Genomic DNA, 24,012 nt, shown 5'->3' with positions numbered 1-24,012 from the left:
TGTTGATCTATAAACATATAAAAATTCCTAGAATGGACATTGTAGATAATATGTTGCCAGATGCACAATTTCTGGCACTCAAAATTTTAAATTTGTTTTCAGACACTCGTACATCTTGATGTGGACGATCAATTAGGGACTTTTTGAACATTAAAACAACCTTTTTTTATGGATCTTTGCGGTGCATCTTTAGTTCTACATTTTATCGTTGCAACTTTATATAAACCTTTTCCTATATATTTGAATTTATAAAATACTATATAATTCTCAAATGAGTTCCCCAATTTGGATATATATATATATATATATATATATATATATATATATATATATATATATGGAAAAGTCTTCCCAATGCCTATAGTCGATAGGGAACAATGATCTCGCCTGACTACCATCGATCGTTCGTTTAATTTTGGGGAAACTCTCGGTTGTCATCGGCTTGAAACCAAATCGCTCGGCAAAGCAAAAAGCTTCAAACAAATAAAAATTTCACCCCATACCCCTCTCCTCTAGAGTTCTCTGCTAACCTGCCCTGTCTCAAATTTCAGGGGCTCACCTTCCTCTCCCCAAGCCACGCTATCCTTCTCTCTATGTAAACTCCAACATCTAAGCACTTTTCTGCTTTCTCTTTCGTCTACCCTGCACTCTCCATTGACCCCTCTTATCTCTCTCTATCGATGAAAAAAGAGAACTCTCTTTCTCTCTCTAAAATCGCCAGTCCACTGTTCATGTTGAGATGGTTCTCCCGCAGGTGAAACTTTGAGCTCTTGCCTTAAAGACTGTGCAAACCCATCATGTTCAGGTTGAAGAATGAGGCCAGCTTGCATCCTTGATTTTGCCAACTCATCATCAACTTCACTCAGGCTGAAGAACGGGGTTGATTTTCTCTCTCTAACTGTCTTTTAAGCAGTGTTTAAGCTAGTCATAGGGAGCAATTCGTCACTTTTGATCGTACAATGCTTTGAATTAATTGGCTGTATTTGTTGTGGGAATTTTTCTTTCTATCTTTGTTGTGCAATTATTAGGCCGATCATTGATAGTGATCCATTTGCAATTGGCTTTCTTCAAATGTCATAGAATGTCATGTAGAGTTTGCATCTTTCTGTCTCAAATTTCTTGCATACAGCATTTGTCTTGAATCTTGATCGTTATGACCTTAAAACTCTGATATTGAGATGTTGATAGAATTGCCTAACCACTGGAAGGGATTTTGTAATCTGTTTATAATCCACTATTTTCTTCTTGCTTTTGATTATGATGGTAAAAAGCATGATTAGTAATCTATGTTTGCTATCTAATTATGATGGTAAAAAGCATGATTGTTTATATGTATTTGCTATCTAAACAAAATTGCTTGGGAATTTTCGGAGTTTTTGTGATGCTCCCGAAATTGTTGACATACAACTAATGTGGTTACCCTTTAAATGATTGCCTTGTGTCAACTGGTAAGATTTTGACAAGAAACTTATCATTCTCTCTCTCTTCATTTTTTTTTCTATGTGAGAATGTGTGTGCATCCATGGTTTTGGGGAATGATTTTGTTGTGAGTAGTTTGTCAACGTTTCTTTAAAAGCAAGCTAGAATTGAACATATCTATTAACTAGTTCGAAATTTTTTTTGTGAAGTTTAAAAGCTTTCGAATAGTTCTTGCTATTTTTTCATCATTTAATGGAACATCTAAGTCACTGCTTTTGTGCCAATCCTTATGAACGCTTCTAACAAGTAACAGCATGCCTCCAAAATGGTTGGCATCCACATTTTCTAGCTCCTCTATGTTTGAAATTTTACTTTCAGAATTGTTTCATACTTATAAGTTGGAGTCACACCGTGAAGAAAACAGATTTCTTTGATACTCTGGTGAAAGAATGCTTGTGTTAAGTACCGTTTTATGTTCAAAATAACATATTCTCCATAGGGATCTCAAGTTCATTCTTCACAGTATAGTGACTTCAGTTTGTTGGTCATATATGGAAAAGTCTTTGCCTATAGGCAATTGGGAATAGTGCTCGCCCACAAAGTGATTTTTGAAATCCATTTTTTACTACTTCTTATGACCATTTAGATATATTTTATTTTAGTATACTTTAAGCAATTGTTATAAATCAAATTTTCTTTACCTATATTTTTAATATTTTTTAAACCTCATTTTGACCATTTTAATGTTGTTTTTTATTTTATTTTACTTTTACTACATATCTTTAATTTTTTGTTTCTAATTTATTTAGAGCTTTTCGGTCCTGTGGATGACTCGAATGTATCAAAGACTCGGTCAAATAACTCACCACAGCCAGAAGCAGCAAGTCCCATAACATTGGTCTCACGTGTGCGCACACGTTCCATGACCGTTGAGTGGGAAGAGGACGGTTACGAAATAACTTAGAAAAGAAACATTTGGTTTCTTAGAGTTTTCACATGGTTCCAAAAAGAATACCATGCAGCATGTGTAATGCACCCTTCATTTGGTCTTTTTAATCAGCAACTTAAATGGTAAGTGTAGAACTAAGTATAACCATTGCTAAGGTCAAACACTAGTCCATCAAGCGTAGGCCATACTTCTACCAGATCTAGAATTAGTTGATAGTTTTGAATTAGTTGACAATTTTGAAGAACAATAAAGTGCACACGTGCATTATTTTGTTTAGGGAAAATTACATAAATATTCATTTTAGCTTATGTTATTACCAAAATACTGAAACTTTCCGTTATTACTGATATGTCCGCTTTTTGGACTTCATAACAATTTTTTTTAAAAAAGACAAGACTACCCATTTTCGGTTTTTGAAAAACTGAAATCACGTCAATTTGAACTTTTTCTCTCTCTCTTTGGGATCCTTTGTGTATTCTCTCTCTACCTAGCTCTATCTGTCTGAAACCCCTCCTTTATCTCTTTGAAGCCTCTATCTTTCAAACCCACCTTCTCTCTCTCAAACCCACCCTCTCTCAATCAACGACCGCTCTCTCTCTGAAACCTCTTTTTTTGAAACTATCTTTGCTAATCAGAGAGCTTTCTCTATCTCTCTGAAACCCTCTCTCTTTCAAACCCCCCCTCTCTCTCTCTCTCTCTCTCTCTCTTCGAAACCACCTTTGCTAATCGGAGATCTTCTCTATCTCTCTCAAACCGCCCTCTCTTTCTCTGAAACTATCTTTGCTAATCGGAGAGCTTCTCTATCTCTCTCAATCAGACCCCTCTCTCCTAGAAACATCTCTCTCTGAAACCATCTTTTCTAATCAGAGAGCCTTTTCTAACTTTCTGAAACACTCTCTCTCAAACCACCTCTCTCAATCAGAGACCCCCTCTCTCCCTGAAACCTTTATCTGAAACCATCCTCGATTAGAGATCCCTCTCTCTGAAACCATCTTTCTTAATCAGAGAGGCACCATCATCAATCTGAGACCCCTCTTTCCCTGAAACGTCTCTCTCTAAAACCATCTTTCTTAATCGGAGAGGCCATGGTTGTGGGGTTTTGAAGAACAGACTGATGAAGGTGGGCCTCTGGTTTTTGAAGAACCAATTTTTTTTTTTCTCTCGTGTGGGTCATCTGCGTATTCTCTCTCTATCTCTCCCTCTCTCACAAACCCCCTCTCTATCCCTCTGAAACCCTCTATCTCTCTTAAACTCCCCCTCTCTCAATCAGAGATCCCCTCTCTCTGAAACCATCTTTGCTAATCAGAGAGCCCTTCTATATCTCTCTGAAACCCTCTCTCTCTCAAACCCCCCGCTCTCAATCAGAGACCCCCTCTCCCCCTAAAACCCCTCTCTGAAACCATCTTTGCTAATTGAAGAGCCCTTCGCTATCTCTCTGAAACCCTCTCTGCTAACCCCGCTCTCTCAATCAAAGATCCCTCTCTCCCTAAAACCTCTCTATCTCAAACCATTTTTGCTAATTGAAGAGGTCATGGTTGTGGTGTTTTGAAGAGTTGACGAAGGTGGGAGCCTCTGGTTTTTTGCCTTAAACTGGTCGTTTTGGGGAGAGAAAAATTTTTTCGGTTATTGAAGAACCAAAAATTTAAAATTTTCCATTATTTTGATGTTTTTAAAACCGAAATTGGCATGATTTGTGTTTTTGAAAAACCGAAAATAAGAAGTTTTATTTTTTTCAAAAAAATTTGTTATAAAGTCCTAAAACGGACATATCAGTAATTATGGAAAGTATTCCGTATGTTGGTACTAATGAAAACTAAAACGGATCTTTACGTAATTTTTCCTTTTTTTAATAGAAGGGTTCAAAGATTCAGATCATATGTATTGTCTTGGTAAATCATCACACAAACCTATCATACATGGGGAATAATGAAAGGAAATATTGCAAAATTTTTTATTTAAGGCATAGGTTTTATAAAAACACAGTAGAGCCTCACTTCGAATCTTATCTAGAAAGCGATTTTGGCATTGAAAATCTCCATGATGGATCCAACATCAAACTCCAATGCCGACTATTAAATTTGAAGCATAAAAAGTGGTACAGATCTTGTGGATCCATGAGCACTCTCTCTCTCTCTCTCTCTCTCTCTCTATATATATATATATATATATATATATATATATATCTTTTTGTTTATCTTTTACTTTGTTATTGATTGCACTTTTGTCATGTGCATTATATATCTCTCCTTATCTTGTCTCTTTTATATGTGGGTTCTTTACTTTGGCTAACATTTTGACATTAAATATACTATCATCACTTTTATTCACTTATATCATTTACTTTGTGCCCAAAAAATTATTAACGATTTGTTGCGCGCAAGCAATTATGAACGTTCTTGACCTTTTTATACAAGTCTATCTTCTACTAAGTTTAGGCAGAGAAGAAAAGGCATATAAAGAGAGTGGAATGGTGTGTGGGAGAGATAGAGAGATAGAAAGAGAGAGAGAGAGGCTTAGTGAGATAAGATTCAGACGTGACCAAGGAAGATGTATTGAAATTTGAGAGATGAGATTAATAAAGTAATATTCTTTTGTTGTGCAGTGTATCCCATATTGTAATATTATGGAACCAGATTAAGTCATTCAATATTTTGGAGGGGATAATACAAGTGTACAAGATGAAGAGATAGATGAACCATCTTGAATTCCTTTATGGTATTATGTCACTCTAGTAGGTGGTGATATGAAATTGGGAGTGGGGGGAGGAAATGGAAATGTAATTTTGACTGTCGAGATGTCCCTTTCACAAGATTGTACATACGTGTGCGTGCACATTTATTAGGCCTTTCACAAGGGAAGAAGACTAAAGGTATAATTCCTTGCCCAAAAATATCAAAAGACGAATGAGATGCGTTGAGGGTAGAAGAGTCTGAGGCTAAAGGTTTGTTTGGTTTCAGTCGAAAAGAAAGCATTAGGTCGCTTGATCAAACTGTATTCACTTCATTATCGCAGTGATCAAGTTGACACAAAATGCTTCGAGTTCAAATAAAAGGGTTAGGTGTAGTATAGCCCATATGTTTGATGCTCATGCGAGGGAGGATGTCGATGCTGCAATCGCTTGATGTTTTTATGGTCATGGGATCTCTTTTAATGTGGTAAAGGGTCCTCAGTTTCAAGAAATGATATATGCAATAAACAATGCTCCCGAGGGTTATGTGCCCCCTAAATATGAGAGATTGAGAACAAGTTTGCTAGATAAAGAGAGGAGCCGGATTGACAATGAGCTAGGTGCATTGAGGAATGAATTACCAACATATGGGGTTTCTATTATTTCTGATGGGTGGAGTAATGTGAAGAATCAATCCTTGATAAACATAATGGTTGTATCAGGGGGTAAGGCTATGTTTGTGATTGGCTATGATTGCTTCGAAATTGAGCATACTAGTCAGAATGTTGCGGATATACTCTTAAAGGCTATTGACCATATTGGACCTTATAATGTTGTTCAAGTCGTGACTGAGAGTGCATCGAATTGCAAGGGAGCTGGTTCAATAATTCGTAGACGTCATCCCGATATTTTTTGATCAGGCTGCTTAGCTCACACGTTGAGCCTTCCCATGAAGGATATTGTGGAAAAAAAGAAAAGGCACCGAAGATTTGCTTTTGTTAGGGATCATTGCAAAAAGGGAAAGAGGGTAGTGACATATATATGCAACCACACGAGGTGTTTGTACATATTTTGAACTATTTTGAAACTTGAGCTTCTAAAATCCAAGAAGACCAGATTCGGTTATCACTACATCATGTTAAGGCGCCATAAGGAAGTAAGGCTCGTCTTGACATCCCTAATCTTGAGCAACCATTGGGATGGACTCAGACATGGTTCGGGAGGCGAGGAGCATGGTGAAGTTCGCAGAATAGTGATGGATGATAATTTTTGGGCAACAAACAAAAAAATATTAGGGTTCACAAGGCCAATCTGGAAGATGATAAAGTTTACGGATAGTGATAAGGCTGTAATTGGAGATGCGTACGAGCGTATGGATACTATGTTGGGAGAAATATCGGCTTCTCTATATGATGATCTAGTGTTGCTTGAAAAGGTTAGGGACTTATTGGTAGCCATATGGAACAGAGCTAACCTTCCACTTCATTGTCTTTCTCTTATTCTTAGCCCTAAATATTATTCTCAAGAATGGTTGCCAGTACCGACACATGGTGGGGAGAAGCGGGTGAAGCCCCATCAGGATATTGAGGTATCTATGTCCTACCATTGTGCTCTTGATGCGATAGTTAGGGATCAGGCTGAGCGGAGGAAGGTACAACAACAAATAAGTGATTTTGTTAGCAGCAAGGGGAGTTTCTCACTACCAGCATCCATAGCTGATAGAGGTACAAGGTCATCAGTATCGTGGTGAGACTTGTATGGTGGTGGGGCCTCAGAGTTGTAATCAGTTGCAGTTAAGGTGTTGTCCCAAGTCATGCGCTGAGAGATGTTGGTGCACGTATAGTTACATTCACAGTGTTAAGCATAATCAACTGAATGCTGATCGATCTGAGTCATTGGTCTGTGTTCATTACATTGACAGGCTACTGAGCAGATTGAGGACTGATTACAAGACCAACTACAAGAACTGGGATGCTCATTCTGAAGATGACAACCTTGTTGATGACATAGATGCCTTAGCTGCGATGGATGAGAATATTAAAGTGGAAAATGATTTGGCTTCTCCCCCACCATGGACTAGACCGACCATTTTCCTGCCTATTGTAGAAGAGCATGATAGCCATTTAGATCTCCATCATGACCATGGTTTGCAACCCCATACTCCAGTGCAATCTTCGATTGCGACCCCACCCACTAGAGGTGAAGCTTCTCCTTTGATGACTGTTGAACAAAGATTGCAAACCATCAGGCGGGCTCCCAACCGATGAACCTATAGTTGTGTTTCTCTCTCTCTCTCTCTCTTTCTATGTAACATTTGAATGAATTCGTGCCTGAATAAGACTAAGTGACTGACACTTTTCTCTCTTACACTCTATGGCTTTTTTTATGGTTGTTTTTTCTTTAATGTAATGTCATTGTAAATTTCAAGGACATTTATTATTTACAGCCCGTGTAGTAAGTGGGAATGAAATGAGATTACTAAAAATTTTCCTACATGATTCTATTTTAATTCACGAAGGAGCAAAATGGTCATCAAGTAATAGCAAATATAACAAACATTGAACTATTCGCTTACTTGGCAATGGAAATTAGATTGCACGTTGGGTTGTTGAGTGTGCCCGTCCCATGATCCATCAGGGTCTACCCTATCATGCCACTGGCAATGGAAATTGGATTGTGCGTTGAGTTGTAAAGTGTGCCCGCACCCATGATCCATCAGGGTCTACCTAACATACCTACCTTGAAATTTATTATTGCCAATTTCATATATCCATGGGTGTGGTTCTATAAGGTTGCAACCTTAATAAATGCAATTAAGATACGCCACCAAATTTTATCATGTCATGCAGTTTTTGCGTAAAAGATTATTTGGATTTTCTGAAAATCAATTGTCATATCTAATTAAATACTTTTAAGCTCCAAAAATGGATCAAACCAAGTAGATCTATAAACATATGAAAATTCCTAAAATGGACAGTCTAGATAATATGTTGCAAGATGCACAATTTCTGGCACTCAAAATTTTAAACTTGTTTTCATACACTCATACATCTTGATGTTGATGATCAATTAAGGACTTTTTCAACATAAAAACAACTTTTTTCGATGGATCTTTGGGGTGCATCTTTAGTTCTACATTTTATCGTTGGAACTTTATATAACCTTTTCCTATATCTTTGGTTTCATAAAATACTATATAATTCTCAAATGAGTTCCCCAATTTGGATATATATATATATATATATATATATATATATATATATATATATATATATATATATATATATATATATATATATATATATATATATATATATATATATATGGAAAAGTCTTCCCAATGCCTATAGTCGATAGGGAACAGTGATCTCGCTCGACTACCATCGACCGTTCGTTTAATTTTGGGGAAACTCTCGGTTGTGATCTACTCGAAACCGAATCGCTCGGCAAAGCAAAAAGCTTCAAACAAATAAAAATTTCACCCCATACCCCTCTCCTCTAGCGTTCTCTGCTAACCTGCCCTATCTCAAATTTCAGGGGCTCACCTTCCTTTCCCCAAGCCACGCTATCCTTCTGTTTATCTAGACTCCAACATCTAAGCACTTTCCTGCTTTCTCTTTCGTCTACCCTGCACTCTCCATTGACCCCTCTTATCTCTCTCTACCGATGAAAAAAGAGAACTCTCTTTCTCTCTCTAAAATCTCCAGTCCTCTGTTCGTGTTGAGATGGTTCACTCGCTGGTGAAACTTTGAGCTCTTTCCTTAAAGACTGTGCAAACCCATCACGTTCAGGTTGAAGAATGAGGCCGGCTTGCATGCTCGATTTTGCGAACTCATCATCAACTTCACTCAGGCTGAAGAACGGGGTTGATTTTCTCTCTCTAACTGTCTTTTAAGCAGTGTTTAAGCTAGTCATAGAGAGCGATCCGTCATTTTTGATCGCACAATGCTTCGAATTAATTGGCTGTGTTTGTTGTGGGAATTTTTTTTTTCTTTCTTTCTTGTGCAATTATTAGGCCAATCATTGATAGTGATCCATTTGCAATTGGTTTCTTCAAATGTCATAGAAATTCATGTAGAGTTTGCATCTTTCTGTCTCAAATTTCTCGCATACTTCATTTGTCTTGAATCTCGATCGTTATGACTTTAAAACCCTGATATTGAGATGTTGATAGAATTGCCTATCCACTGGAAGGGATTTTGTAATCATTTTATAATCCATTATTTTCTTCTTGCTTTTGATTATGATGGTAAAAAGCATGATTGGTAATCTATGTTTGCTATCTAATTATGATGGTAAAAAGCATGATTGTTTATATGTATTTGCTATCTAAACAAAATTGCTTGGGAATTTTCGGAGTTTTTGTGATGCTCCCGCAATTGTTGACATATAACTAATGTGGTTACCCTTTAAATGATTGCCTTGTGTCAACTTGTAAGATTTTGACAAGAAAGTTATCATTATCTCTCTCTTCATTTTTTTTTTATGTGAGAATGTGTGTGCATCCTTGGTTTTGGGGAATGATTTTGTTGTGAGTAGTTTGTCAACGTTTCTTTAAAAGAAAGCTAGGATTGAACATATCTGTTAACTAGTTCGAAAATTGTTTTGTGAAGTCCAAACGCTTTCGAATAGTTCTTGCTATTGTTTCATCATTTAATTGAACATCTAAGTCACTTCTTTTGTGCCAATCCTTATGAAAGCTTCTAAAAAGTAACAACATGCCTCCAAAGTGGTTGGCATCCACATTTTCTAGCTCCTCTATGTTTGAAATTTTACTTTCAGAATTGTTTCATACTTATAAGTTGGAGTTACACCATGAAGAAAACAGATTTCTTTGATACTCTAGTGAAAGAATGCTTGTGTTAAGTACCTTTTTGTGTTCAAAATAACATATTCTCCATAGGGATCTCAAGTGCATTTTTCACATTATAGTGACTTCAATTTGTTGGTCATATATGGAAAAGTCTTTCCAATGCCTATAGGCAATTGGGAATAGTGCTCGCCCACAAAGTGATTTTTGAAATCCATTTTTTACTACTTATGCCCATTTAGATGTATTTAATTTTAGTATACTTTAGGCAATTGTTATAAATCAAATTTTCTTTACCTATATTTTTAATATTTTTTAAACCTCGTTTTGACCTTTTTAATGTTGTTTTCTATTTTATTTTACTTTTAGTACTTATCTTTAATTTTTTTTTTCTTTTTTTTCTAATTTATTTAGAGCTTTTCGGTCCTGTGGATGACTCGAATGTATCAAAGACTCGGTCAAATAACTCACCACAGCCAGAAGCAGCAAGTCCCATAACATTGGTCTCACGTGTGCACACACGTTCCATGACCGTTGAGTGGTAAGAGGATGGTTACGAAATAAGTTAGAAAAGAAACATTTGGTTTCTTAGAGTTTTCACATGGTTCCATAAAGAATACCATGCAGTGTGTAATGCACCCTTCATTTGGTCTTTTTAATCAGCTAAGAGTAGAACTAAGTATAACCATTGCCAAGGTCAAACACTAGTCCATCAAGCATAGGCCATACTCCTACCAGGTCTAGAATTAGTTGATAGTTTTGAATTAGTTGACAATTTTGAAGAACAATATAGTGCACACGTGTATTATTTTGTTTAGGGAAAATTACATCAATATTCATTTTAGCTTATGTTATTACCAAAATACTGAAACTTTCCGTTATTACTGATATGTCCGTTTTTTGGACTTCATAACAATTTTTTTAAAAAAAGACAAGACTACCCATTTTCGGTTTTTGAAAAACTGAAATCACGTCAATTTGAACTGTTTCTCTCTCTCTTATGGATCCTCTGCGTATTCTCTCTCTACCTATCTCTGTCTGTCTGAAGCCCCTCCTTTATCTCTTTGAAGCCTCTCTCTCTCAAACCCACCTTCTCTCTCTCAAACCTACCCTCTCTCAATCAACGACCGCTCTCTCTCTGAAACCTCTTTTTTTGAAACTATCTTTGCTAATCAGAGAGCTTTCTCTATCTCTCTGAAACCCTCTCTCTTTCAAACCCCCCTCTTTCTCTCTCTCTCTCTCTCTCTCTCTCTCTTCGAAACCATCTTTGCTAATCGGAGATCTTCTCTATCTCTCTCAAACCCTCCTCTCTTTCTCTGAAACTATCTTTGCTAATCGGAGAGCTTCTCTATCTCTCTCAATCAGACCCCTCTCTCCTAGAAACATCTCTCTCTGAAACCATCTTTTCTAATCGGAGAGCCTTTTCTAACTCTCTAAAACACTCTCTCTCAAACCACCTCTCTCAAACAGAGACCCCGTCTCTCCCTGAAACCTCTATCTGAAACCATCCTCGATTAGAGATCCCTGTCTCTGAAACCATCTTTCTTAATAAGAGAGGCACCATCATCAATCGGAGACCCCTCTTTCCCTGAAACTTCTCTCTCTAAAACCATCTTTCTTAATCGGAGAGGCCATGGTTGTGGGGTTTTGAAGAGCTGACTAACAAAGGTGGGCCTTCGGTTTTTGAAGAACCAATTTTTTTTTTTTCTCTTGTGGGTCATCTGCGTATTCTCTCTCTATCTCTCTCTCTCTCTCTCAAAAACCCCTTTTCTATCCCTCTGAAACCCTCTATCTCTCTCAAACTCTCCCTCTCTCAATCAGAGATCCCCTCTCTCTGAAACCATCTTTACTAATCAGCAAGCCCTTCTATATCTCTCTGAAACCCTCTCTCTCTCAAACCCCCCGCTCTCAATTAGAGACCCCCTCTCCCCCTAAAACCCCTCTCTGAAACCATCTTTGCTAATTGAAGAGCCCTTCGCTATCTCTCTGAAACCCTCTCTGTTAACCCCGCTCTCTCAATCAAAGACCCCTCTCTCCCTAAAACCTCTCTATCTCAAACCATCTTTCCTAATTGAAGAGGCCACGGTTGTGGGGTTTTGAAGAGTTGACGAAGGTGGGAGCCTCAGGTGTTTTGCCTGAAACTGGTTGTTTTTGGGAGAGAAAAAAATTTTCGGTTATTGAAAAACCAAAAATTTAAAATTTTCCATTATTTTGATGTTTTTAAAACCGAAATTGGCATGATTTGTGTTTTTGAAAAACCAAAAATAAGTAGTTTTATCTTTTTCAAAAAATTTTGTTATAAAGTCCAAAAACGGACATATCAGTAATTATGGAAAGTATTCGGTATTTTGGTAATAATGAAAACTAAAACGGATATTTACGTAATTTTCCCTTTTTTTAATTGAAGGGTTCAAAGATTCAGATCATATGTATTGTCTTGGTAAATCATCACACAAACCTATCATACATGGGGAATAATGAAAGGAAATATTGCCAAAATTTTTATTTAAGGCATAGGTTTTATGAAAACACAGTAGAGCCTCACTTCGAATCCTTATCTAGAAAGCGATTTTGGGATTGAAAATCTCCATGATGGATCCAATATCAAACTCCAATGCCAACTTTTAAATTTGAAGCATAAAAAGTGGTACAGATCTTGTGGATCCATGAGCACTTATTTTAGGGCAAAATGGATGATCTAGATAATGTGTTACAATATATACTATTTTTAGAGCTTGGAATCCGAATTTTTTCTCACAACAATAATTCAAGACTGAGATGATCGATTTGAAGGTTTTCTAATTCCAAAATTGCAACTTTCAATGGGGTTTGAGGTAAGGCGTTACGTATTTTGATAGGGCTGCAGCCCTATCAAACCATTTTCCTTTTTTTATTCCGAGAGAGAATCGGCCCAATGAACGTCATCTGGTTGGCGATTCCCATTCCACATCAAAAATTAGAGAATGTAAAGATTATAGATCCAAATTAACACAATTAAAAAAGAAGAAAAAAGAAAAGGTCTAAATGAAAACCACATGTAAGAAAAAAGAAAAGGTAAAAACTTGAATTTGTAACGGCCACATGTGCGAGTAAAAGTATTGCATATAATGGGATTATGCTTGTCCTTTATTAGAAATCGAAAATTGTAGCTGACATTAGATTTTTCATTCATGCAAAACATTAGTCTGTTTTTGAGCGAGGCTTTGAATTGTAAATTTTTTCTTTCAAGAAGTATAGGTATTACCAAATCTTCCTAATATTTTATAATATTTTAAGTATGAATTTCAAATGTCTCACCAAACCTTCCTTTTCAAGGGGATGTGGCTAAACTTCGTCGTTGATGGAATCAAGAGAGTCAAAATAATCAAATCTCATGTCCCATGGCTGATTTGTTTCTAAGCATGCAGTGTTACTGATATCATCCATCGCAGAAAGCTCCCTTGACAATGAGATTTTAACCCTGTCCTGCAATGGAACACGATCTACCTCATCTATATCAGGAGCACCATAATTTTTGCCATTCATATTCACTGCTTGCATAATGGCGCTCAAAGAGCCATCAGTCTCATTTTCCCCTTTCATCTTATCCACTGCTTGCACATTCGCCGCCTGACTCTTTGAAGGACTAGTTTGACTGTATTCAATATTCTCAGCCTTGATTTTGAAGGTCATACTTGGGAAAGAAGAGTTTGGCAGTTGATTACTTGCCATAACATCCATTTCTTTCTGTTTGGAAGAAGTACAGGGAGCTTCAGGTAGAGATGGCTAAGGTGCCTCTTTAAAACAAGATGCTCTAGCTATTTCATTGTCAATATCACTAAAGCTACCAGTGTTTGGAATGCAGGCATCAACAGTCCCTGAACATCCTGTAATTACATCTCTTGGAAGACTACAATTTGGACCTCCATGGCAATCATCAATAATTCCCACAGCAACTGTGCCACTCTGACTTCCTTTTGATAATCGAGAACCTAAATGCTGCTTTCTCTTAACAGGGCCTTTCTTACGAATTTTGGAAGTGCGAGCATAAGCAGATGATGCCTGCAAATAACACAACTTTCATCACTTGAAAATATACAGCAGATCAACTATTAGAAATTTTATCCAATTAATGTTGAACACAAAAACAGTTCATTCTTACAGAGTGCTCAAACTTATGAATACCTGAAGTGCAAGAACCGCATTCAATTGCCTAACGGGTTTTTTACTAGCATTCACGGAAGCACCATTATGGTTTAGAGATTCTTGGGCCAAGACATCTGATTTCATCTAAAAATAGCATTGGAGCTATAAAGTAAGAACATATATTCTTTTTTGTTGTATAAAGTAAGGAAATATATACATGCAAAGCAAGAAAATAATAGGTCGGCCACTTCAAGAACAAACCTCAGGAAAAATAGAGTTCATCTGCACTGATTTCTTCGTGGTCTGACTTCTATTGGCAACAAGATCAGACTCATGAAAAGCATCCTGCAAATTCCCATGAAATAAATAATGCCACAATCCATTCTGAAGCTAAAGAAAATGATGCACCTACAAGATTTTGTTGCTCAAGAAAAATGATAATATGTAGATCAGATATTGGTGGCACTAGCCTTGGAACTAGGATAGGGACACAGTCCAATAGCAATGGAGTTAGAGACACACGGATATTAAGCATAACAAAATAATAGGTAAGAACCTGCCTTAGGAAAATCAAAGTTCATCCGCAATGATTTCTTCGAACACAGAATGGGCTTTTATTGAAAATATATTCAGACTTATGTAAAATATCCTGCTATTTCCCGTGTTAACAATCATTTTCGTGTCCATTTCAAAGCTAAAAGGAAATTTGCATTTATCAAAGTGAAAAATAGGCACAAGACAAATTTTGGTTGCTCAAAAATAAAATGACAATATGTCATTATGGAGATCAGATGTTGGTTAGAGAAGCTGCACAACTAGGATAGGGCATCAATAAACTTGGAGTTGCAGCAGAAGTATGGGCATTCATAAAGGCAGCAGAAGAAAATGATATGTCAGCAACTTCAGAACAGACCTTAGGAAAAGTAGAGTTCTTCTGCATTTTTTTTCTTCCCAACACAAAACTGACTTTTATTAGCAAAGGACAATTAATTAAGCATTTAACTAAAGAAAAACAAATCAAGTATAGAGAGATAAGGACAATTTTGGTTGCTTAGGAAAAAATGACAATACACTACTATGGAGATCTGATGTTGGTTGCACAAGCAACAACTTGGAGGGGACAACCACTCCAACAGTTAGATATCAATATGAACACTGAAATTCTCATAGGAAATGTTACCATCATATCCCCTTCTCCTCAAATAGCAATTACATTTAGTGCATAAACACAATTCCTAAGTATCTAGAGTCGAAGAAAGCATACCATTCATCAAAAAAAAATTGCAATAGCTATCTCAAGAAACTCTTATAAGATTGCAACCTTATATAAACTTTTTCCTCATATAAATCATTATAATTAATTATTTTCATTATAATAATTATTAGTGTTATTAATTACTAAAAAAATGTGATTGATATAAATAATATTAATTATACTAACAACATAGCTGTAATATTCTAATGAATGTTATAACAATTGCGAAAATAAGAAGAATTCTAATTAAATATTATGAATATATTACAAGACTAAAATTTGTAATTATATAATGATGATGATGATGATGCATATATATTGATTATAACAATAACAATTATATTTGGAATCCTGAACCTATGATGATGATGACAACAATAACAATTGTATAAATTAACTAGTTTATTCTAAGATTACTAAATATAATTATAATTATAATCTCAATAATATTCTCTTCAGGTTATTTGATGTATCAAATTTTGTTTGTTATGTTTAAATAGCATGCAACATTTACTCATTTGGCTAAGAACATGTCTAATATGCTATAAAGAGAGACATAGTCATTTTCTCATTCACCATATTGTTTGCTATATTATTTACATAACCTTTTGACAGGACCCGCAAAACAGGTGCATCTTACTATTGTATATAGACACACACTTATGTGACAGATTTCCTGCAAAATTCAAGCTGTAACATGCAGATACAGTGCTTCTTAGATAAGAGATATATTTTTCCAACATGTTGCTTTCAAATTGCTATCCCCAAAGAGTAGGAACAAGCTCAGGATCCCACTTTCAGTGGGATCACGAACCCATGTAGGTGGTATTGCATCCCCTACAGCAGATGCACACCTGGAACATCGACAGCAGCTACGGAGCTGGGCGATTGTGGAAACTATGTAATTGGACATTGCAAAAACTGTAGATGCATTACATGGTCTTTCTTCATGCCGCTTTGCCATGAAGCCACTTAAATAGCTTGTTTTCAATGTGGGGCCCCAAACCATTGGGCACCTCATTAGAGATATTCCCATTTGACTGCAAGAAATTCACATATGCATTGTGTGGTGGACAATGCGCAACACATTCCTTACACCTAATGCCTACGAGAATTGCTAACAGAGAACATGAGAAATAAGTGAACAAAGGTGAGTCCTCAACAAAATTGGAGAACAACCATGCTCTTGTATGAGACAGTGTATAGAACCATGCAGAAAAGAACATATTGAACAATAACACACTTCAAGTTTCTCTATGTTAATCAAGAAACAAGAACAAATTTAGTGAGTTTGCAACATTTTATAGTACAAAAGATGGCCCAAGATCAGTGTTCTTGATTGTCTAAAAATAGAAATGGGATTATCGCAACTGAAACAGATCCCAGTTCCCAATTTCGACCATGCAACACATTCATAACTGGAAAGGCACCTCATCAAGGTATTCCATATGGAGGCCACGACAGTATTTCTTAACAAAGAAGAATTGAAACTTAATTTCTGAAAAGGCCTGAGGAGATCAAACAGGCAAGTAAATCAAATTCCACGAAGCATGACGTAGGTGTCAATGGGAATATTAATTTTGGCAGCAACAACACCACCTACGTGCAAGATACTGCCCTATTAGAGAATTTAAATCCACATGGTATTTTTGGAAACAATTGTTGTACCAAATTGCTCTTGATCAGGCTCTAATACATTTTCACAACAGAGAACACTCTGATATCATCGAAGCATATAGCAGAAACACATGATCCTACCCTCTTAGAATCATTAAGATGCAACTTGAAGCACAGATGCATGAGGAAATGGGTAAAACGTAAAAGAAAGAGAGCTCCCCCTTGCAACTTTTAGTTGATGTAGCATGCACATCAAGGAAGCATGCATCAATATGGTAGTTGAAAAAGAAACTTTCAATCTCAAGTGCTCCGTTTCTTTTTTGTTGTGGGTGTGTGCTGCCAATTGTGGATGTATTCTTGCTATGGAATTGAATAATGATGTCGCCAATGAGAAAATGGTGCTGCTAACTGGAAAATAGTGTCGTTAATGCGGAAATCAAAGTTCATGTAACTCTTGGGGCAGTGATGATCGGAATCAATCCACCTGAATAGATCTTCATTCTTGACTATTGTGCAACTCATCATCTTTCCAACTCCCTAAAGAAAACGCCTTTCACCATCCTAACTCCAAATAGATAAGCTCAGATCCTAATTGGAAAGTAGTGTGGATTTTTCAGAAATCAAAGTTCCTGTAACTCTTGGGGCTGTGATGTTCGGAAACAATCCACTAGAATAGATCTTCATTCTCGACTATTGTGCAACTCATCATCATTCCAACTCCCTAAAGAAAACGCTTTTTAGCATCCTAACTCCAAATTGATAAGCGCAGATCCTAATAGCCATGCAGGTAAAGTTTGTTTAGCTAGTTATTACCTTAAAAAGGTTATAGATGTTATGATTCCAAAGCCAAGAAATCACATACTATGCTCTTTCATATAAATATATTTTGCATACAAATGATTGCATTTTGTCATATAAATATGACAGCATGGTACGATAAGGAAATATAAGGATTTCTAAGAAGCCCATGGAATTCTTACAGTTTTAAGTACTCCTATGGGCATGGAACCAATAAGAACTCAAAAACATCATTGTGGCCATACATCTTTATCTGATGCACGTGTTTCCCACGAAATCAATAGACCAGAGATCAATTCAGCTTGCATGCACCATTAAAATACCACTAGCGTTCACCAATAACGAGTAACTTTGATTTTCAGTAAAAACAGCAAAGACGAGATAACATTCTTAAAGTACATTGAAGCCGATACCTTTCCATTAGACGGCTTCCCATCCAATTGATTTATCAATGAAAAATACTTCTCTTTGTAAAACGAAGCATCCCGCTTCAGCTCTTCGAGCTCAAGCAGGAAGGAATTCATAAACTGTTCCCGTTCCCAAACAGCACGTTCCCTTCTAGAAATATTTTCCTCTTCCGTCACGAGAAACCTGCATGCCCCGCAAAACAACTTCAATCTCCAAAAGTACAAAACCAGTTCAGAAAACCAAGAAATCAAAGAAAGCCTACCTTTCATGGGAAACGAGGGACTCATCTAACTGTTTAAATAGATAATGGAAACAATCACGATTTATCCTAAATTGTTTTACAGTTGAAGATTCTTCGAAAGCAGGTTGAAAGGTGGGAGACTTCCATTGATCGTTACGAGAAGCAGATGGTGCTGGAGGCATGGAAGCGGACTGAGGTGGAGCCAATAAAAAACTGTAACGTGAAGTGGATGGTGCTGGAGGCATGGAAGCGGACTGAGGTGAAGCAGATGAAAAACTGTAACGAGAAGCAGATGGTGCTGGAGGCATGGAAGTGGACTGAGGTGGAGCAGATGAAATATCGTAACGCACATTGGGGCGCTTTCTCCATCACGGTTCCTTTCTCAGGTCATCTTCCTCCATTTTTAGAAATACAAACCAGCCCTCACTCTCTCCCTCTGAACTCTGAACTCTCAATGCCCTAGTTCTCTCTCTCTCTCAATGCCCTAATTCTCTCTCTTATGCACTGTCTCTCTCTCAATGGAAATTGGCAAATCCCGCCATGCCTGCAAAATCTTCCATGTTAGGAAAGAAAGATTTTCTCTTCTTCCTTCTTGGGAAGATTAAGATTAAATAGGGAGTAAAAAGATTGTGAATATCCATTTATAGAATAGGCGTGGCTGTTAAAGCTGAGGAAGGTTTATTCCAGATGCAATGCATGTAAAGTGCAATGGACATTTGGACAAGAAGCCTGGATTCAAGGTCACTGGATGATATACAGATTGCCGCATTCGAATCAGGTTAACACAGTTTTAAGCAGATTTAAAAACAGGCGATCTATGCGACCGTTTGGATAGGAGGAAATTAGGAACCTTAGATATTTGAAATCGTATTTGAAATCCTAAAAAAATCTATGGACTTTCAATACCAAGGATTTTTGTCATGGATTCCTCAAATCTCTTGTTTAGATAAACAATACAAAATTAATGGATTCCTTGCCATCATTTCTTTGTCCATTGTTTGGTAATTAAACTTAATATAATTTCTCTCTCTATAATTTTTATATGCTTTATCTTCCTAAAACTCAAAATTTGGGACAGTGTATCTATAAAATTTTTGAGATAGTTTCTTTTTTTAAAATTTGACATGGTTTCTCTCTCTAAACTTTAATACACTTTCTATCTAAAATTTAAAATTTGAAATTATCTATCTAAAAATTTTGACATAATTTCTCTCTCTAAAATTTTTAGGTGCTTTACTCTCTATAAAATTTAATATAGTTTCTCTTTCTAATATTTTAAGATACTCTCTCTTTAAAACTTAAAACTTGAGATAGTTGCCCTCTATAAAATTTTGAAATAGTATCTCTTTAAAATTTGATAGTCTCTTTAAACTTTGATATACTTTCTCTCTCTAAAGTTTAAAATTTAAGATACTTTCTCTCTCTAAAAATTAAATTTTGAGATAGTTTCTTCCTAAAATTTTTTGAGATAGTTTCTCTCTCCAAAAATTTCATGTACTTTCTCTATCTAAAATTTGATATAGTTCATCTTTCTAAAATATTAAAATACTTTCTCTCTATAAAACATAAATTTTACAATAGTTTCCCTCTCCAAAAATTTTGAGTTAGTTTCTACTTCCAATTTTTTTTTGAAAGTTTCTCCCTCTAAAATTTGATATAATTTTTATCTTTAAAATTTTCATATATTTTCTCTCTCTAAAATTTCAAATTCGAGATAGTTTCTCTCTAAAACTCAAATTTCAAGATGGTTTCTCTTTCTAAAAAACGAGATACTTCTCTCTCCAAATTTTTTTTTGCAGTTTCTCTTTCTAGAATTTATAATAATCTCTCTAAATGTTTAAGGATACTTTTTTTCTCTACAATTTTAAGAATACTTTATCTATCAAAAACTTAAGATTTGATATTACCTCTCGCTAAAAGTTTTAAAATAGTTTCTCTCTAAAAAATTGAGATAGATTCTGTATCTAAAAATTTTCATGTTCTTTCGGTCTTCTCTCTTTAAAATTTTGAGATAGTTTATTTCTCTAAAAAAATTTGGTACTTTCTTTCTCTAAAATTTTAACCTACTTTCTCTCTCTAAAATTTTAACAGGCTTTCTCTCTCTAAAAGTTAAAATTTGAGATAGTTTCTCTCTCTAAAATTTTGAGATAATTCATCTCTCTAAAAAAATTTGGTACTTTCTCTAAAATTTTAATATATTTTCTCTCTTTAAAATTTTAATATGCCTTCTCTCTCTAAAATTTTAACACATTTTCTCTCTCTAAAAATTAAAATTTGATATAATTTCTCTCTCTAAAATTTTGCGATGGTTCATCTTTATAAAAAAAATTGCTACTTTCTCTAAAATTTTAACATACTTTCTCTCTCTAAAATTTTAACATACTTTTTCTCTCTAAAATTTTTTAAAGGTTTTATCTCTTTAAAAAATTTAGGTTCTTTCTCTCTCTCTAAAATTTTCATACCTACCAAATGCTCTTTATGTTTCGGGTCGAGGGAGCCAATGAGTGAAATCCATGGGCTTTGGAAATACAGAAAAAACGGTTTTGGTGTGGAAATGAATCATGAAAAAGTAGGTCTTATTTCCATGATTTTGATTTTCCTGATCCGAAGTATCCTAGTCATTAAGCAGTCCAAACAATGTATCAAGATGATCGATTAGAAAGCTTTCCAACTTCAAAACACCTTTGTCTAGTGAATTTTTTAAGTACACCTTACTTCTATAGTATAAAGTTGGAATCTTGTATCAATTTTTTCTTTTTTATTTTGGTTATAAATTGTTACGAGAGGGTGTATTTGGATTTAAAAAAAAAAAGTGCACTGCTATTACTATGTAAGTACATAAAAATCCTTTCTTTTTTCCCTAAAAACTTATTCGAGCTGGAAGATGGGTTTAAACAAATTATACGACTTGGATATGCATGAAACCTATGTATGTGCTTCGACTTAAAATTCTGTAAAAGAATTCTCAAAATTTCAAGACAACAAAATCCTATTTAAGTCGGTCATTTGCCTAAGCATCCTTCACTAACCTAAGAAAAAAAATTGTATAGTGTGCACCCTGAATTAGCTCGAAATCTATATAGGTTTTCAGGTGCTCAAATTCTTTCTTGTTTGTGTTTTGTTTACCTAGTTATCCAAGTGACAAATCGGGTTTAAAGAAAAAAAAATTCAGAATACACACTCTGGAATATGTCGGTGTTTAGATACTCATGACACAAGCTTTTCTATAGAAACTTAACCAAATGAGTAAATAGTTTTATAGTTAATTAAATTACCATAAATCTTTCTGTAAGAACAAATAATTTTCTCATTACTTACAATTTATCAAGTGGACTCAAAATGGCAGCCTATATTAAAGTTTAACAGGCAATGGTGCCTACAATGCATCAGCTAGAGAAATTTCATATAATCAAAAAACTATCATGGGCATATTACTATGGTTGCATGATATCGTATTCAACCATTTGTTGAATGAGGAAATTGTATAATCATTTTTGGCAAAAATTGCCGGACATGTATGAACTGGAGACTGCAGTTAATAGTAGTTGGTTACTTTTGCTAGTGTCTTGCCAGATAGTTGGGAAAATTGGTTTTTTCACTGTATAATTCAACATCAGAAGGAAGAGTGACTGTAGGCCAAGTGACCAATAACTTATTTAGTAAAGAAACAAGGCTAAAAATGTACATGTATATTTCCTGTATCTTAGATATCATAGGATAATTTGCTTTTATCATACAGTTGTATAATATATGATGATCTTTCCTTTATCGTACCAGTTGCATATATTATGATATTTTCTTTCTTTTTTTGTATATTGCATGGACTGTGTAATGCATCAACCTCTGCATACATATACAAGACCTTTTCCACAAGATGAAGGCAGAAAAATCCATCTTCTTCCACATGGTACTTTGATCTCTCAAATCTCTGTTGCTTCTATCGTTCTATCATTAAAACATTTTACCACTGCTGAGATCTCGTATTAAACTTGTAGCGGGCACCAGAAGTCCACCATTGTTGAACCTTTTCTTGCTAGACAGTGATATTTGGTAACTTGTCCTCATTGCCGAAACTCCTCCAAATCTAAAGTTTTGGTCATTCTATCATCGTTTAACTTGCTGGAACTCATTCATGCACTACTTTTCACCTTACTAACGGATAAATTAGAGTCTTTTCAATTGATTTCTATAAAACCAAACGATTGATATATGTTTATTGGGCTTCTTTTATGAAAAATGCAATTCGCAAGGGGTCCTTGAGCTATATCAATGCATTTATGCTCCATTTTGAGGCGAACAATTCACCCACTCGACCTAACCTCAAGCTTAAACAGTGTCACTCGGAGGTAGTTTATATGGGGTTCCAATGAATTATAATTAGTGAAAGGGCTGATCTGGGAAATGCCCTTCTTTACCGATAGCCAGCTAAGCCGGCTTGCAAGTTACTGAAACTAGAAATCTGATAAAAGCTCACACTTCGAAAAGCTTTGGGAGTAAGAGGGGAAGAGATTTATAAGAGATTTTAGAAAAAGAAAATTAAGTTAAGTTAAAACTAAACTACCATGCAAGTGAAATAATAGAGTTAAAAAAAAGAAATTAGGTAAGAGGTTATAGAAAAAGAAAATTAAGATAAGTTAAACTGAACTAAGAATACAAGTGAAATAATATAGAGTAAAAAAAAAGGAATTAGATACCTAATTGAAGATTAGGCCTGCAAACCCAACACCTAGAACCATGGCCTGATCAAAGTAGGGACTTCAAATGCCAACTTCTACCGATCTTTGAGGATTTGCCTACTATGTCTAAGTAGACTTAAGTTGAGTCTTGGTTGTTTAAGCTTGAGATAGTTAGGAACCTAGATTTGGGATAAGTGGTCTAGGGTTTGCCGATAGGTTATGGTATAATTTGATGTTTCTTAAGTTAGGATTGGGTCTAGGTGTGGTCTACTGGATCTTATGGTATTATAAGGTTTGCTAGAATAGGGATTAGGGTTAGGTTTATATATTTATATATATATATATATATATAAAAGAAAGCTTATGGACCATTAGTTTCAATTGTTTTTAGTTAAGGAAAAGTGTTTCATGTAGGCTGGACCGTATTTTTACATATGTGGGAAAGTGTAACCATCTTAATATTGGATGCAAGTCGGTGTTCCATCTAAAAACAATAGAAACTAAAGTTCCAAATGTTTTCTTACTAGAATTATTTTTTTAAATTTTTTAAATTTATTTATTTATTCACATTCATGATCAAAGATTACATGTACTTAAAAATTAAGTATTAAAATCTATCTCAAAGAAAAGATTTATTAAGAGACCCGCATTTCTACATCTATGGGGCATAGAAACTACGTCTTGCATCCATCTTAAAGGCGTAGAAATGCGGGAATTGATGCATGAAACAATTTTCCATTGGTTTTACACATAGTTAGCAAGCCAGGCAATATCAATATATCGACTCACCATAAAATAAAAAATAAATCAATTTATTTTAAAAAGTTAGATGCAAAAAGTCTGGTTAAAATACAGATCGGCAAAAAAAATTTATATAAAAATGTCGCGAATATATCGGGTTAGGCACAAAAACATGGAGTGAACAAAAAATGGATAAGTTTAAAAATTTTGAAAATTTAAATTTCTAAAAAATAAAAAATTTGCCAAGGCCATCAATAAACAATCTGTCCATAAAATTTTTACTAAACTAATATAATTAACTCAAT

At 35.3% G+C, this 24,012-nt stretch overlaps 1 protein-coding gene across 1 annotated transcript; it reads right to left on the bottom strand.

Annotated features, from left to right (window-relative positions):
- Positions 1 to 12,978: 12,978 nt before the first annotated feature.
- Positions 12,979 to 18,598, bottom strand: LOC148782522 (uncharacterized). The gene is made up of 5 exons (XM_088864647.1): positions 18,312 to 18,598; positions 18,055 to 18,232; positions 14,233 to 14,361; positions 14,011 to 14,115; positions 12,979 to 13,887 (listed from the first exon to the last, which is right to left on the bottom strand). Exons 1-5 carry the CDS (start codon positions 18,596 to 18,598, stop codon positions 13,612 to 13,614), a joined length of 975 nt encoding a protein of 324 aa, XP_088720773.1. The 3' UTR covers positions 12,979 to 13,611.
- Between the last annotated feature and the right edge of the window lie 5,414 nt (positions 18,599 to 24,012).

This window comes from Amborella trichopoda, chromosome 4, assembly GCF_054954075.1.
Source record: "Amborella trichopoda isolate Santa Cruz 75 chromosome 4, AtrichopodaSantaCruz75HAP2 v2.0, whole genome shotgun sequence".
Lineage (NCBI taxonomy): Eukaryota > Viridiplantae > Streptophyta > Magnoliopsida > Amborellales > Amborellaceae > Amborella > Amborella trichopoda.
Note: the sequence above shows the minus strand (reverse complement) of the source record. Positions and strands in the feature narration are given on the sequence as shown.

Bases quoted from the DNA above. Each gene is read 5' to 3' on its own strand.
- LOC148782522 (XM_088864647.1), bottom strand. From the start codon at position 18,598: ATGCCTCCAGCACCATCTGCTTCTCGTTACAGTTTTTCATCTGCTTCA. The intron at 18,233-18,311 runs GTAGGCTTTCTT...CGGGGCATGCAG, and splicing joins TCCCTCGTTTCCCATGAAAG to GTTTCTCGTGACGGAAGAGG. The intron at 13,888-14,010 runs GTATTCATAAGT...TGTTATTTGCAG, and splicing joins ATGCGGTTCTTGCACTTCAG to GCATCATCTGCTTATGCTCG.